The sequence below is a fragment of the Accipiter gentilis genome, chromosome 6 (assembly GCF_929443795.1).
Source record: "Accipiter gentilis chromosome 6, bAccGen1.1, whole genome shotgun sequence".
In the NCBI taxonomy this organism is placed as follows: Eukaryota; Metazoa; Chordata; class Aves; order Accipitriformes; family Accipitridae; genus Astur; species Astur gentilis.
The window spans coordinates 3,247,543-3,265,883 of record NC_064885.1 but is presented as its reverse complement, the minus strand read 5'-3'; the positions used below and the strand labels follow the sequence as shown (position 1 = coordinate 3,265,883).

General features: G+C 38.0%; 1 protein-coding gene across 8 annotated transcripts in view; it reads right to left on the bottom strand.

The window, feature by feature from the left end:
- BCAS3 (BCAS3 microtubule associated cell migration factor) overlaps nucleotides 1-18,341 on the bottom strand; it is a 376,521-nt gene that overhangs the window by 259,878 nt on the left and 98,302 nt on the right. For all 8 annotated transcript variants that reach the window (XM_049804065.1, XM_049804069.1, XM_049804071.1 and 5 more), the window contains exon 14: nucleotides 4,212-4,345. In XM_049804065.1, the coding sequence (XP_049660022.1) occupies nucleotides 4,212-4,345 (134 nt within the window). The remainder of the gene's footprint in view (nucleotides 1-4,211; nucleotides 4,346-18,341) is intronic.

Below are 18,341 nucleotides of genomic sequence, written 5' to 3'. Positions count from 1 at the left end.
AGAAGATATTAATCCAATGTAACTGAAACAGTGGCTTCTGTCCGCATTTGCAGAAAAATAACTTTGAATGTTGTGACCTTGGGGGACACATCACTTGAACCAATAATGTATCTGAGCACTTCACATTCTTTCACGGCCATTGTCCTCGCAATTCCCCTATGAGACAGAGGTCCACTTTCCATCTTACGCCATCTTCATCCAGGTCACACAAAGAAGTCACTGGCTTTGTTAGGAACTGAGTGATCTTCACAGTCCTGACTCAATGTTTTATTCAGCAGATAAGGCTTCTTCCTGTATTTGCTGCTCAAAGTCAGCAAATACAACATAGATTTGCAGTAACAACACTTGAAAACTCAGTAACACTCTGTTTCATTGTTCAAAGCATGCAGAAAGAGAAAAGGAAAACCATGTTATGAAGACTGGCTGTGAACAGTCAGGGAGAATACTCTTACTTACCCTTAAGTGCGTCCAGGGGAACACAAGCTCAAAAACCCTACCTTAACCAAGCACAGTACCTAAATCTCCCTCAGCATCATGAAGCCGACACGAAGCAGACTGGCAGGGCAGACAAGCCCTAAAAAGAAGACCACTAACAAAAAAACCTGGAAGATGGCTAGCAGGTGCCTTTGGACACCGCTCCAGGGAAAAATGACCGTCAGTTGCTCAGAAAGTGCATATGATCATGTATTGAATATATATTGAATACCAGCACAATCTGCCGTGAGCAACGTTGCAGTACAGGGAAGGCTTCTCCTGTGGAGGAACTTGTAACAGCGTCATCCCCTTCTCCTCCATTGAGCAGCAAATTACAAACAGCACAAGCGTAGCTATTGGAATAGACTGTTAATGCAAACACAACATTCTGTATTAAAATCCATTTTCTTTTTTTTTTTTTTTAAAACATCAAAGTTGAAAGTCTCTATTGTATCCTATTCATGAATGGTATGATTTCAGTGACACTGGCTGGCTGGAGCGGCCAAGTCATTGCAAATGCTTAGCACAAATTCTGCTTTGGCTAAGGACAAGATACTGATGTCCATGAAAGGAGACAAAAGCCCATTTAGATCTCCTTCCAACTAGTCTGTGTATTTCAAAAAATGGTCAGGAAAAGGTAGGAATGGTCTTTCAGACTGAAATTTTTCAACCCCAAACCAAACCAGAATTTGTCTGGAATTTAGAAAAATTAATGCATGATGGAGCATATATTCTTTAGTTTTATTAAGTCAAAGTAACCGTGCAGCTAATCTATCTGACTCAATAGAAAGACATGCGGGTGACTTAGAGACACTGCTTGATTGCAGTAAATCGATCAGAAAACATTATTAAATCACAACACTTGCTTCTTTTTCTTTAATATACATTAAGCATGCAACTTAATCCACTTAAGATGCTTCTGTATATGAATGTCAGAGGGGACTTACTGTCACCTTCTCTTAGGAGACAGATGAGGAGTACCAAGCTATCGGTCTGCCCTCCAAGGCTGATATTCTAAACTGGGTGAAATTAGAATTCCCACAATCTATAACACCAAATATACCTGTCACTATTTGGAACACCAATATATACGGTTCCCAAATTTCTGCTCCCAGAGCGAAATTGGCATGCCATGTATTACACAAAGCATACAATGCGGATCCAACACTTCTTGGAAAAAACGGTCTTACAGTGTACTCCGTGCACAGTCAACTTGTGCAGAAGCAGTGATCCCATACAGGGAGCTTCAGTGTCTCCAGCAGCTTAGACACATTCAGACAAGTACATGGAACTTTTATAAATGTTACCAACGTCCCAGTTCTTTGTCCGTTAACTAAATGGTCTTATAATATCAGTAGTAAGTATTTGCAAGAAAGACGTTTATTGATCAAAAAGCAAGAAAAGAAAAAGCATGTAGCAGACGGTGAGAGAGGGATTCCCACATATTTGCAAAATGTATGGTGGCGCACACTATTGGCCAGAATCTCACATACGAAAGGAGCCGATTTCAGTATGGACGTTAAAATACCACATATAACAAGGGCATAATGGTGATGTTTAAACAATTTATAATGGGTACTAGCTAAACAAATTTTGACACTGATAATCACTCATGTCCATCAACACAAATTAGAACTTTTTATAGCTCCAGTACAGAAGGTGACCTTTAAGACCATTGGCCTTGATTCACAGTTAGCTTTAAATCGGGGCAGGAGGGAAAGAAAAAAAGTCTGGCTGCAAATGTATAAATACTATTCTAACCAAGAAAGGAGGTACAGAGGCTTCCAGTGTGTGTCTCAGAAAATCTGCACTGAGAATTTTAAAGTGAACAGTCTCCAAAATTCTTGTCTAATGCTACTCATACCTGAAATCTATGGAACAAAAGAATAACACCACATACTAATCTTCTCACTGAACAACTACGAGTACTGTTATCCCAAAAGAAAAAGTAAAGCCATCCATCATATTATGTAAATATTGTAAATGACAGAGGTGTATAGAGAATCACAGGTACCAATGTGATATTGCTGCTGGATAGTTTAATTATCAAGGGAGTTGTGAAATCCACCAATACGCCTCACACTGGTTAGAATTTTCTCTATTTTTTACTATTCCAAAAGCTATACTGTTCACATCCCAAATGAAAACTGTGGCAAACTAGGAAAAAACTTTACTATGTTGTTTCTGAGAATTTTAATGCAATGCTTTCTCAAAGCTTTCACAGAGAAGCTAATACTATATCCCCAAAAGCGTATATCAATAAAGGTTTATTCTCTAAAACATGTTATGTTTGGTTTCTGATGTATGCCTTAAAAACAAATTTATCAGCTGTAAAAAACAGCAGAACATCTTTGTTCCTAGTGACTGGAGTCCTGTCCTTTGGTCTTCAATATTGATTATAGGATATTTCCCATTTTTTTTGCATGAAAGTAGGACAAAAATAACTCTAAAACATTAAACACATTACAGTACATGCTTAAATAGATGTGTATGTATACACACAGATATCAATGCCCTTTATATTATTTTCAAAAATTACTTGTAAGTACTATATATATTATGCCATATGGACAGTTTTTCCTAATTTTCTCTCACTTTCCAGATTGGTTATTCTTTCCTATAGTAAACTATTGCCTATAACAGTAGTTACACTTTTCCAGAACAGTAGCAACAAAGCTTTAGAATATTTAAACTACCAGTAATTTAAATTCACACGGGCTAAAACATTGTCAACCACTACTATATTAAATAAAGCTTTCAGATTCTACTTGTTACAAAGGTAAGGCAAAAAACTTGAGGGAAACTGCACAACTCAAATGGAAAAAAAAATTGTTTGAAGGAGCTGTAATCACGGTACCACAATAATTCAAGCTTCCAGTGTCAGGGTCATAATCACAGTGCCTGAGGCTTCTCCCTGTCACACTAGTTTACATCTGCCAGACTGTCACAAGTCTGTGCTTTCACTGTGTAATTGCATCAGCAAGTGCAATACTCATTTCTTACCCCGTGGTGACATTTTTATTTATGTATTTAAAACAGGTTCTTCAACAGTTACTCAATGCTACAAAGGTGAGGCTCTCCTCATGCCTAAAAGCATCGCAGTGAAGGATTCGAGCTGCACTGATTCTAACAGCGATGCCAGCAAAAACGCTCTCTCACTTTTTTCCACTTTAGCAGTAAATCAGTTTACTGAGCATTTTTTATATTATAATTTCAGACTTTTTCACCCGATGCTAATAGCCTAATTTAGTCTTCCATCTCGAAGAGCGGGATTTTTAAACTGGGAAGTTAAATATACATCACTATAGTCTCCAACAGGTTCCCCCACTTTGCTAAAGTGTAGATAGAAGTTAATCGCAGTCTTTTGATTAACTCTTCCTTTCAACTCTTTTAATTGTCTGGCTTTGGCTTTTACCACCGAAGTCAGGCAAACCCTGACAGTTGCTTCACGGGCACAAGACAAATGTTTAACATGTTACATGAGAAAAGGTTAAGTACAAACACAGCTAATAATCTGGGCTCTTTGGAGGTAGTGTCATATCTGAATAAATCTGACAGCACCTCATTGTAAAGGGCAAGAATTTATTATTGTCCAGGTTAAACGCTGTGCTCTTATCCTTTCTGTGGCTATAACATAAGAAAGGCTCTTTGTGTGCTGAAACAAACATTAAAGTGCCAACATACACAAAATGTATAAGGTGTCTGGGGATTATTCTTCAGCAAATAGTTTAACTTACTTTGGCTTCAGTCTCTCCCCTGTGAAGTGTATACAAATGATGGACGGCACTTTGTGATGATGACCAAGGATGTGTCAGTATTTGAAAAACATGGAAATCATGGCCTAATGTGTCAGTAGTAACCAGCAACATCCCTGGGTAAAAAAAAGAAAAAGAAAAAAGAAACACAAAAGCACAAGAGATTAATCACTGCAAAAGAGGCTTAAGAACGTCTATCTAAAAAAGCTAGTGTAGTTTACATTTTGTTCTCTGGAAACAAAAGAAAACAGTTGCAGAAAATTACTGAATTGAAAGGGATTCATTTCATAAAAATGAATCAGAACTTCAACTGAAATCATATTAACAGTATTACTACTTAAGTATTACAATACAAATCTATAAAAGCCAACCAAAAAATCTGGGAACATTCTAACTGAAGTTGAGAACTCGTGTGACCAATATGAAGCACTGAAGTGATGAATGTTAGAGTGAAACCCCAAAATGCTCTTCACTGGGAAAGAGCCAGCATAAAAAAGACTGATGTTTCCACAATAATATTTTTTGGAAGAAGAGACATTATCAAAACCCAGCCAAAACAACCCATACCAAAAACAAGCCTGAAGAAGCATCTTTCTTATAAATGTATACGGAAGAAACTGCCTGATTTATTGCTTGAAAGGCAGCAAATCAGAGTTGAGAGCTTTCAAGTGAAATATTAAATTAGGTACTAACTTCATTGAAAACAGGTCACTGATGGATGTACTGAAATGATTAAATTAGAAGATCAGCAGAATCACAGTAACTTATATATGCGATTTACTTTTTTCTCCCACTATGTGTCAGTCCATAACCCAGTTTTTAAACATTTACAAAGATATTTGAAGTCAATTTGCCATACAAATTTAAGTTTTTATAACAAAACAAAACAAAACAAAAAGTATTTTTGTACCTAGAAGAGAAGTACGGCATCATGGCAGAACGTAGGACTACAGTAAACAAACTTCAGATTTATTTTTCTGGATAAAACTGTCCATATTGCCATGCTTATTAATGAAATTTAAGAAGTTATCACCCGACGTAATCCTCTGACATTTAATTAATGTCCAGTACAGACTTATTTTAGCAGTTTAATAGCTACGTTGAAGTGCCTTCTAAACAATTTTCAAGGTACCCATCTATTAAGGAAAACCAGGAATTTCCATGTAGCTCTGTTGTGTTGATTCTCCACAGAAATCATAATTGAAATCTTTTGTCCTTCAGGAAGGGGACTTAGGTCTCCCCATTTTACATGACACCTATTCAAAGGACAACCGATTACTGCATTTCTGTCATAAAAGACTGTTCACTTTCTCAGTTTATTTACACATGGCTCCATGATTCATCTTTCCCTCTTCTGCTCACTGCTGCTCAACAAATATAAGCAGTTCAAGTTTGAAAGCTCTCACGCATTAGTATTGAAGTCCCAGAATATATACCACTTAAAATTTTAGAATTAAACTGGGGAAAAAAAAAGAAAAAAAAAACCTCTTGTGTACTGAGCAGCAGAGAAACATTCTCTTCATAAAGATTAACTAACTCTTCTACTGAACCGCCATTACATCACTAGGTGGCTATCCTGAGTGTCTTCCCTCCTTGGCAATCCTGGAATCCCCCTTCCCTTCAGCTCAAAGAGAAAAATTTCAGCTACCAAAGCCTTGACCTTCTGGGCCCAACATCACCCCGCAGTGCGTCCTGCTCCTCCTCCTCCTCCTCCGAGGCCGAAGCAGGTTTGCGAGCACGTGTCTGGGCTCACAGGAGGAACAGCACAGTCCCAAAGACTCCAAACAGGATAACACAGCATCATCGCAGACTTTGTGCGAGCACGAACAGGCGTATGCCTCGGTTCCTCTTGACCATAACTCTTAAGAAACAAGGATTTTGTGAAGGTAAGCAACTACTTTCAAGATTCTGAGGCCCACCAGCAGTAAGGTAAAAAATTGGAGAGAAATCCAAACTGCATTTAGAGACAAAAATCGCCTACAAGTTTCCTTCCCAGCTTGACCACTGGTGCTGTAAGGCTTGGACAGAGCGAGGCCACCCACACTGCACACATCCATTTCCTCAAAATCACACAAACGCAAAATCTTAAATCTGACCTCAGCAAGATTCCCTCCAGTAGACATACTTTTACTGTTACAGGCTGTTACTCCGATTCCGAGTGTTAGAAATGAAAGAGAGTTTGTTATGGAGCTAAGAAATCCGTGAGTGCATTTGGGTATTATGTTTGGGCGGTAAGGCATGTGAGTTGAGGTTGGTCTGGATGTTAATGTTGGCTTAACTGGCAATTTCCTTGATTTGTAGTGACTGTGTTGATAGGAAATACAGCTAAAGTTGCTCAAGTGCAAGTCAGCCAAGTCTTTAGTGTGGGATTATGCACACAATTTGCATTAATTCTGTTCTGAAACATCACAAAATACACTTCCCTTCTAGTGAAGTGTGCGGTCCTCAGTAATATATAGCATTTCCAGTGGAGAAACCTGGAAGCAAAGAGGGGTTTGTGTGCTAGAATTAGGCTGCCACTATTACTGGAGCGAGGATAGTCCAAGAGATCTAATTCAACGCAGTAAGGATTTATTTTCTATATTCCCATGTTTGCCTCTCCTCACGCATTAGATAGCTTTATATAGAAGTTGAGTGTGCTTTTGGTCCTTTTGAGCCCTTTCGTATTCCAGATGGAAAGGACCTTTGGAGAAGGGGAAGCTGGAGGAGACGAATACATAAGGCTTCTCTCAACAGTGAACAGACGGCTTCAGCAAACCTAGATTTTTTTTTCTTCCCCCGAAGTGCTAGAAGTGTTTTATAAATACATACACAGAGCTGAGTGCACCCAGAGATCTGAGCACAGCATTCTTCATGTGTATCCCATCACATGGCACAGTGCAATGAAGATCGTAAAAAAACCTTTAAACGAGCCAAAAATCTGTCTGGAAGCTGGAGACAGAAAGCTGCGTAATAATCACGAGCCAGTGAAAACACAGGAATTACCATACTGCGTTGTCCATCAAATCTACCGGTTGTTTAGCTAACCAGTATCTCGTTTCCAATATTGGCTGGAAACGCAGGTGTCTGCGGACAGTGCAATAAACCCCACAGTATGCAGACATGATATAATTTCGCCCTTCTCCTCACAAAGATTTTTTCCCAAATCTGTAATCTCTACTTAACCCAAGCAGGGCGCTGCTAGAGAGCTCACTTGGGGACCATACGCTACAACGTACGTCGCACAAATGCATAAAGCATACGGTGCTACCTGTTTGTTCTTTTGATGACATACACTGTATCTGAACAAATGAAGCCGTGAAATATGCTTGCCTATCTGCAGGTCTGATCAGTTCCATATGATGTGCAGAGTTCTCGGTTCCATATTAATGTGCATTGCCTTGGGAGTTTTGGGGTTTAGTGTTTTTTTGGTCTGGGGTTTTGGGGGGTGGGGGGGGTGTCTGTTTTTGCTAACTTGAAGGAGTACAGAGGTGAAAAATAATACATTTGTGGGTGGAAAGGAATTGGCTTAAAAATAGAAAGATGGGTGGTATCTGATTTGGCAATTATGCATGCCTAATCTAAAATCCTGCTCTCTGTCACTGTTTGGAATAACTGCGTTTTATTAGATGAAAGCCGAGGGAAAACAGGCCCTTCGCTTACATTAGCGACTCTTTTTCAGTAAGTTAAAGGAGGACCTTTCATACTCACATTAGCATTTGAAATACAAATATATACTTGCAGAACTTGTATCAACACAGAGGTCCCAAGCACAATACCACAGATGTGAAAGAACGTGTATTTATAAAACAGCATTTTGAAATATCTTACTTACTACTGTTATTCAAACAATAAATCACTGATGTTTTAGAACATTTAACTTGGGTTTTGGTGTGGTATTTTCCAGCTCTCATTACTTCACACTGAAGAATCACAGTTTTCAATTATTACAGCTCAGCCATTTCGTTTCTCTCCATCTCCCTGCAACAAAAGGCCGCTGCACGGCTGCAACACCCCAGCAGAACTACCTAATCCCAGTAGAGAAACATGAACTTGAATCTTGGTGGTTACCTCACTTTCACTTTCAAGCGCAGGAAACTTCAACTCAGCTTTCTAAAAGACCTTGTGACAGTTTTCCCAAAAAATTGTTTAGACGGAAATATGGGTTAAAGCTGTCATAAGTTCAGTCCAAATATGTTTTCTCTTATGATGTACTTTATGTATGAATAATCATAGATGAAAAGTGAATAATTCTCAAGGATTTCCTGCTTATTTTTCAAACTGGCATTAATCCCTGTTTAACAGATAACATCTGAAATCAATTCAAAGTCTTGCATACACAGAGCCCAGTGGAAATTTATGTGTAAAGCAGATATTACTTAGTATGTCTCTCTCTCTGCAAAAACTCTGATTTTGCTTATCCATAAGATGAGGGGCGCAGCTAGGTTAAATTAATGACTGCTTTACTGTGTGGCTTTTCAAATCCACAGAGATGATTAAAATCCAGTTTAAAAGGAACAGGTATCCTAGATGGAAAAAAAAACTTACCGAAGCTTTGTTTTACCTGACAGATGCATTTGCCCCAATTTACAGCTTCCTATTTTTCATGCATTCTGTTTGGGAAACAATAAGCTTCTTTGAGGATAGAGACGTTAAAAAATACGGAGAATATATGCATAAAAGGAAAAACTAGTACAGATGTAGACTGTGGGTTAAGAGCTATTTATGCAGTATCAGAAGACTAAACCAGACTCTGGCCTGGCCATAAACTAAGCCCACGCCCTAAATGAGGTGCCAAGCCACAAAAAGCATTTGCGTCAACTGGGAATACAAGCAAAAGAAGGACTTCTAATTATAGGGCCTGGAAGCGGAAGCCCAGAGTGATTAGGAGTTTAGGCGCTGCTGTATGTTTATCTGGGAGCTTCCTCTCGCTCGCTCTCAGCCCGGGTTTGATAGATGAGGGTTGGCCTAAAGGGTGGGATTGAAGTTGCTGATGGTACACAGAGTTCTCCGCAATCCGAAGGAGACGGAGACTGAATACTAAGGCTTCTGTGGCCTTGTAGGAACATAAGTCTTTTCAACTAGGCGTCAGCTGGTTAGCCCAAACGGCAAAATTAGAGAGCAGCAAATCTCGGTTGGGTACTTGCTATAAAATCTAGGAAGCCTGAGGAGCCTAAGCATCTCCACCACATCCTATTTATAACACCTATCTAATTGCATAGTTGTTTATTATATGCATACAAATGAGGTCGACACAATTTCACCTTGGGTTTAAGTTTCTTGAGTGACTTCGCTTTAAGTAATGCCATCTTCCAGAGGAACAGAAGGTTTTTCCGCCTTCCAAAACAATGTCATTCTGTAATTACACACTGAAGAACTCAACACGTTCAAGCTGGGTTGGATTTGTTTTAAAAACTCCAAGGGCACAAATGTTAGGAAAGCAGGCACACATCTGCATGGAGAAAACGTATATTCATGGATATACTTAAATTTAGGAATGCAACTCTTACATCCCCATGCACGCAAAGCCGTATAGAGACCTGGATAGCCATTGCACAAATATGCCATTTACGTGAACAGCGATAAAAAAATATGAACGACTTCTCAGATTTTATTTTTTAAATATGAGCATAGATACCGTGCAACACTAATATTATGCTTTTTAAGTTTTCGGATTACAGGACCAGAGAGCTCAGTGGAACCTGAGTCGCTCCTGATTCAGTCCATCCGCATTTCTCTCAGCATTCCTACCTCCTCCGTGCTAATGGTATAGATTTCTACTTCACTGCAGCTCTCTCGCAAAAGCAGTCGCGCATGCATCTTGTTAAGATGTGACAAAGTTTATATGGACCATGGTTTTATGAAATGTATGACCTGACCTATGAACAGTAGCTTTATTTATACTCACTTAACTCCTCTCTGAGGCTGATGCTAGTCAAAATACAGCCAAATATTAGTGCTACTGAGCCCATGTATACTTCCAAGTGTAACACATATGCCACAGTTACAAAATTTGGTCTAAAAAAAAAAAAAAAAAAAAAAAAAAAAACCAAAACAACCTTAGCTAAATAAGGAAAACCTGATTTTAACAACAAAATTCACCACAAAATAAACACAAGTACATAAAGATAACCAAAATATTTTTAAAAAAATATTTAAAACCCCCACCAACAACGCAGCAAATCAAAAGAAAGAGAAGAAAAACAAAAAACTATTTTGTGAATAAATAATTATCTATGACTGTACTCTGGAGATCTCTATACACTGTAACACACTGAGGACAATTATACATTTAGTGAGTATTTGGAGCTTGGGGTGGATGTATGGAAACTGTCAGACATTTACCATGTCCAACAGATGGCTCAACGGTATGCTTTATATACTAAAAAAACTATTCACCAGTTTCAAACACTAACTGACTACAGCTGATGGCCCAATATATACTAGAACTTTATCAGGATGGGCTTCTCCCTCCCATAACTAAAGGACGCACGCTGAGGGCAGCTAAGAATATGAGGACAAAAGATCAAAGGGAACAGACTCCCTTTTCTTTTAACCCTGCTCCAAAAGGGATACAAATCCACAGCCGCTACCGTTACGTTAGTGTTTTGGGGTTTGTTAGTTGCGGAGATTGCAGTAAACATTTTTACTGCTGTAACATGTTATCATGTTTTTCTCTTTTCATTGGAACGACAATAAAGTAAATGTTACAGAGACAGGGTAAAATCCTGACCTCCCTGAAGTCTACAGAGTTTTTGCCACTAACTTCAAGACGGGAAAAAATTTTACCCTTTTCATACAGTTGCGCACCTTTAATCCGAAAAGAAGTTAACAATGCCTGCTGTGCTAATTTTAATATATTTTAGAATTAATTATACGTCCATCATCTATCAAAACAGAGCGTATTCAGCAATAGCGATACCCAAACAAATCAACATTTACAAGTGTGCCCACAACCTTCTTCAATAAATTCAGCATTCTATTAAAACTCACCTTATTTACCTGCAATTTTGACAGATTTTAACAAAATGTAAAGTTTCTATCGAAAGATGACTAAAATTTCTATATAAAGATGATGGTAAAAAGGTGACTAAAGAACCATCCTTCAATAAACTGTGACATTTTCTGCAGTAGCGTAAAAAAGCGACCATGGATAAAGTTAGATTAGGGTAATTGTAATTTTCTAGTGCTTAAAGAAATTAAGACCCCAATATTCCCTTTCTCTTAGAAGCGAGGAAGAGGAGACTACAAAAATTACTGAAACTGTTAGAAAAATTACAGAAAGAGGACATACTGAAAAAGATAGGAGGCCTAAGACCATCCTCCTCAAGGCTTCTTATCCAAGCAAGACTTTTTGGTAGTAATGAAAAAAGCTTATAAACGGTACATAGATGGAAATCAATTCTTTATATATGTCTTCTGTCTGCAGCAAAAGGTAGGTGATGAAGCACAATGATTTAATCACACGTCTCCAGCAGTACAATACCTTATTTGCATGAAGACATCAATTTGACGATGACAGAGAAACGTTTCCTGTCTTCTCCCCCTCCTCAAATATCAGCTCTTCAAAAGAGAAAATGGGCTCTATTCAAACCCGCTAGCAACTTCTGCTACTAACTACTACTAAATCCTGCTCCGGGGATAAATTTCTTTGGAGACAACAGGTTAAACGCTTAGATTAGAAAAAATATGAAACTGGATGTTTTCTAAAAAGTAGTGATGAATTTAAGCTACTGATAATTATATATTTCTGAAATTTAAAAATAGGATAATTCATGCACTGCAAATTTCCATACTGGCCTTCTTAAATACATTTCTTCCACCCAAATGACTTGATGCTATATAGCACTGATGGCAGGATTTCAAATGCATTTCTTCTCAGATTCAAGATCCTGTTCAGTGTGCTTCCAGGGTTAAACACACAGAAAACAAAGAGTGATTTAACTTAAGACTGGTTTTAAACAATACTTATCTAAATCATAGCTATCCAAAATGTAACAGTTATTTGATAGGTAATTTAAAAGATCAACAATTTCCAAAATTTTCAGTATATCTTAAAGTCTTCCACCTTCAGGTAGGAAATGCTCTAGACTTAGGCAAGTATTTCTATAAAATGAAAATCAGTTTCCTCTGGGGAGGCATTGAAGAAAAAAAAAAAAAAAAAAGGAGAATGTACACAAACAGAATTAAAAAGTACAGAAGAAAACAACATTGACATGATTTCATGAAAAGGGCATTCTCATTGATTTCAACCTGGCTAATCACAACAAGGAGATAATCTGTTTGTCGTCATTCAAAGCGCACTTTGTATTAAACCAGACTAGATTTTCTTCTTTCTGTAAAGTCCTCTTATTTACACTTTTGCTGCTAAAAAATTCCAGTGCTGACACTCTTCCTTCACAAACAAACCATAAAGCAATGCCAACAAGCTACAGATCACAAATTATTTCTCACCTTCTGGCTCAGCATATGTGATATAGAGAGACAATCTCTGTAATTGCAATTCATCAAACATGATGCCATGACGTTAATTTTAATACATTTGTCTTCAAAGGCAGTAATTCAAGTTGAAAAACAAAAATCAAAATAAAAAGAGAAAAAACAACAAATTATTCTGTCATTAAATAATTACAGCTGATTTTACTCTAGATGACACATCCAGGAAGGTGATGTTCCAGAACAAGATTAATCTTGCAAACTGGAGCAGCAAGTTGCAGGCATTATAAAAGGGCAAGCACAGATGCAATGCTGGTTGCAGCCATATCAGTACTGCAATAAATTAGCTTATACAGCACTTGCCACTATAAAAAGATATCTCCAAACCTTAACTAATCTACATGTTTAATACAAGACTGACTGTACACCTTAGGCAGGAAAAAGAGACCAAAACCAATTTCTGTTAATCTGTGAGGCACTATCAATGCTTCTCAACAATCAAATAAGGTATTTTTCTGCCCACTTGCTCTGATCAATGGGAAAAACTTCTGTAGAGACATTCCAATTTAAACCTCTTTAACTATTAACTCAAGGTCACCATCACATTTCAATATAGAGCATTTAAATAATCAGAAGAATTTCAGGTCTGTTAAAGGTGCAGTCAGGCATCCAAAGGGGCATGCAGTTTAATCTGTTTTACTGCTGGTCCAACATTAATTTTCTTGTTATTAATGGATGGAAAAGCTCTTTTGTAGCCAAGGAAGCGTAATTATTTAAAATTTTAGATGTGTTGCACTTCACAGCTCTCAGCTGCTAAGCTGGCAGGAGTAACACTTCTGGAAAACAGATCATTTATTTACCACATTTAGAAGAAAAAAACCCAGATACTTATAAATCAGCACCATGTTTTAGCTATTTACTAATTGACTATCTTATTTGAGAAGTTTCTCTCTTTGACGTTAAAATTACCATAGTTAAACAACAACAAAATGAAAGTACAGAAGTGAACTGAATTTGACATGTCATTTAGTGGTTTCAGCAATGGATTAAGAACCAGGGATCCTATGTAATACTCTTCTCTGGCACTGAGTTACTGTGTGACTTGAGCGAGTGACAACTTCTCAATCCTTCAATTTTCCTAAAATTAGCTTTCAATCCCTAATTTAAAAGTTTGATGTTCTTACAGGTCATTTTCAACACACCCTTCTTTTTAACCTGTCCTCGTCTAATAAACTGGACTGAAGTCATACCCATAGCTCTGATTTCTGCTCTTTGTTTTCTCTACTGTTTGCAAACTTCTCTTCTACCCCCTCTCCCTCGCACTGCTGGAATTATGCCACCATTCAGTCGGTCAACTACCACGGCTTGAAAAGTCTCCCACTTCTTGTTCACTGAGAACGCCTTTCTTCCTCTCTAAACCTATTTCTTTGGAATCTTTCTTACCACCTTGCCCTTCAACTCCGTAAGGATCAAGTCTTACATCCTATATCTTTCCTGCCTTCTGTGGAAGGTATCTGGATCCAAGAACACATCCCGTTCTGAACTTGCAAGGTAGCTGTATGAATTTACACTTAGCCACACAATATATGGAAGTAACTTACGTGTATCAGAATGTACCTTCCACACCCCACCAATTTAAAAGTTGATGCTACTGCCAATTTTAAGGTGTACTTAGCTACTGCTACAGTTATGTTTTACTTAATTATCCTATTTTCAGTTTGTTTTTAAGGGCTTGCACTGAAAAATATCGCTTCTATTGCTCCCTCTAGAAGGGTAAGAAGCCACAACAGAATCCTGTGGCTGGCAAACACTTCTATGGCTACATTTAAGACGCACAGAGAAAAGCTTTTATTGAAAAACACTGTCCCAAAACAAGACCACCACTAAGCTTTTGTAACAAAATGTCCTTTTCAGAGGCTGTGAGTCCAGTTACTTGGCTTAACAAATTGGCAATTGAAGCACAACCTCTAAAAAAAATTCAAATACAGGATAATTCTCATCTTTCCTGGCTACCCACAGCCACCTACTGGATTTTTTGCAGATATAATTCTTGGCAATGAAGCCTTCCCTCCCCAGCCTGAGGAACAAGGCACAAACCTTACAGTAACAGTAATGAATAAGATTTAAACAAACTCCAAAGAGATGTGCAAACTTCTACTCTTAACCCGATTCCCAACCCAAATATAAGTAATAGATAAATTTGTATGTATGGTCCCAGTAACAAGGAGTAGGAGCAAAGAAATGACAGCTCTGCTGCTCATCAGCAGCGTCTAACACCACAATCCAAGTCCAAATCAGCTAGTCCCAGCTCAACAGCAAAAGTCAAAATCCGAAACTGGGAGGTCCTGCAGTCCTGTAATAAATTACTGGCTTGTGCTACTGCAGTTACTATGCAACTAGGACTTTTTGAAGGAATTCATGTCAAAGGCTGTGCCAAACGCACCATAGAAGAGAGAAAGGAAAAGGCACACGCATCTGAACGGCAGCCTGCTATAACCACAGTGCCCGCAGCGCCTGGACGACCTCCTCTGAAAACCTTGGCAGGACGGACGCTAGAAATCCTGTGCGGGGAACAGGAGGCTGTGACCGGCTCAGATTCTGCACTGCCAATTTTCACAGGTGAAAAGATGAATTAAGACCTAAGCGCAATTTCCTGTTCTGCTTGCCTCAGTAGCTCAGCCTAACTTCCAAAATTGTTCACTACGTTAGGCTGCGTAACTTGGGGCTTCTACAGAAAGTGGAACTACAGAGGAGGAGCAGCACTGCAGTTCACACTGAAGATGGACGCAACAGAAACGGATATCCTAACACCCTCCAAAATCAAACTCGACATTTGAATACCGAGACTCTCAGAATTAGTGGGCGTATCTAAAATTCAGCGCTCATTTCTCTACCCTTTATCTATAAATTGTGAAAATGACATACAGAGGTGTTTTCATGTTCCACTTATTCACACATACGCATCCTTAAGACCTTGCGACCGAAGAGCTTTACAGGAACGAAGCTTGCACAGTACCCCTCTGCGTAAAGGTTAAAACCAACAGATGTAATCCTGTGAAGGTCTGATTTATATAGTTTATCTTCAGCAAAGGATAGCCTGGTTCTGTTTCGCAGGAAAAGCCAGAAGTTGTTCTTTCCTCATGTAAGACGATCCCGATTCAATGGCATAGAAGAATACATAAAACCAACTATAGCCGTGTGATTAGTCGCCACAGTGGATAGCTGGCATCCCTCTAAATGTTTGTAAGGAATGGTGGCAGCTTTAAGAACAAAAATTAACCGTCTCAAATTTCTATAAGGGCTGAGAAGTATCTCAGCAACCTGGCAAAAACACAGCGTACTGACTGGAAAAATGCTACCAGAGTTCAGCTGGAGGCGGGGGATTTTACTTCAGACACCAAGGTTATTCACCCTAACACCCACTTACAGAACTGCTGCATGAATCCAGCAGTCAGAACGCATGGAGATTTCTCAGTTTTATAAAGCACATTCTCTTCTTGCCTCACCGCCACCGACTCCACCACAATCCCGACTGAGACAACTTAGGCTGCTGAAACGTACACATTAACTGCAACAGGCAACAAATGGTGTTTCTACCTAATTTTCATAGGAAATTCTCCTGCAGCATATGCCAAGGCATAAACCAGTGTAAAATACAAGTAGGCTGTAACTTCCCATCTGTCTTACAAAAATGGTATTGTTAAAAAAAAAAAAAAAAAAAAAAGCTAGCGTTGCTTGGGCGAGAAGGCAGCACACACACGTAGAGCACATACGAGCATACGCTGCCTGCGTGCATTCCTGCAGCACCCTTAATTTTTGGGACTGCTTTTAGAACTGTGATCCCACAGTGTGTATGTCAGGGAGAGCAAGTGATATAAAACATACCTTCCTTTGCAAGCTAGAGAGAATCTGGCCCTTCCTCCCCTCTACAGGGAAAGGAGAAGAAAACTTATTGACCCATGCACTAGACAAATGAACAGACTATCCATTAACTAGTGAATTGCACAGAATGAAATTATGTTAGAGACAATAAAATGAATACGACTTTAAAGCGTTCATTAAAACTGTCACCAGCCATCTAAAATCTAACCTATGAACCACAGCCCTCATTCATATATCATACAAAAAGCTTGCCAAAAAACACGATTAACCTGTCCAGTGATCAATAATTCTGACATACAGTAAATTTTGGGTTTAATTGGAATACTTACAATTGATTATCAAATACTCTCCTAGAAATGAAAAAAAAAAGAAACCAGTAAAGTTTAGTCACACATTTGTTAGCTAAAAACTTTACTGTTGGAGAACATCTAGGTACCAGCGACAAAAATCTCCTTAACTAGAAAGCGCTTTCTTAGGCAAACAGACAGAAGTTTTACAAACACAAAATACATTACTTCCATCTAAAAACTGGATTCTATCAGTATCTTCACTGTTTTCATTGGAATCAAAATCTCAAAGACGGAAAGCAAAAATTGTGATGTATTAGTTACGCCTTTATACACAATTCAGCTTTCTTTTCTCTTTCAGTCTCTCTAGGAAAAGGCAGCCTTTGGTAAAACACGCATTTATTTGTTGTGTCAAATTTAGTCCAATCAATAACTCAAGTTAACCTAAAAAAGGATATTCAACCTTGTGCTTCATATTTCTATAAACCCTAGAAAATCCCAAGTTTATGACACTAAACCATACCAAATAAACAGAATGCATGGGTCAGCTACAACACTGACTCCAAATACTGAGAAATAAGATCCTTTTTCAGCTGGTCTTCTCAAAAATTCTCTCCCACATGAGCCACATTTTGAAAACAGAAGATGATACTGTAGGCAATATATTTTTGCCTTAAAAAAAAAATAAAAAATAAAGGTATGGACAGAATTAAAAAACAAGGGGTTTGTTTATTTCCAGGCCTGTTGATAATATTTGCTAAAGCAAGATGAGCAGCTGGTCTAGATTGAAAGGCTGAACCAACTGTTTCCTGTCACATTTAACAGCCCAGCATCATTTAAAGTCTTAGGATTAGGAGGAAGGTGAACAAGAAATTCTGCAACTTCTATCGCTGTGTAATCTGTAATAAACCCTTGAGCTATGTAACTTTCAAAATCCAAATAATTTACTTTTTACCTTCTTTGAAATACTAGTAAGAAATGTCTATATATAAAAAATTCATACATTGCACACGTAAAGAAAAAGTTTTTAAAAAATTGATACTTTCAGCTTCACTGATTATAAAACTTAATGAAGCTTAGTGTGTCTATGAAGTTTTCTGTTTTCATAGAGGGTGGAGGAGAAACTTACAGTTTATCATGAAATTTAGCTAATAGAAATGGTAAATATAAGGTAAAAACCTGTCTGGAACTGATTTCTGAAACACTGATCTTATTTCCTTCCTTATGGATTCTATTTTTATTGTATTATCTATGGCTGTACAGAACTTGCACGAGTGTGGACAACAACGTATTTAGCAACTAATATTCAGCTTTAGCACAAATAAAACGTCTATAATTTGCTTTTAAATGTGGTGAAGTAAAGACAATTTACTAAAATAAAACTACGGCCCCATAGACTCTAAAATTACTCTTAAAGGCATGTATAACAATTTCTCTAGTACGAATAGATGTGTATAATTTACACACAAGTTGGTTTTAATTATCACAGTTCATAAAGGCCTTTATACCTTAGATCTGTCATAATGAC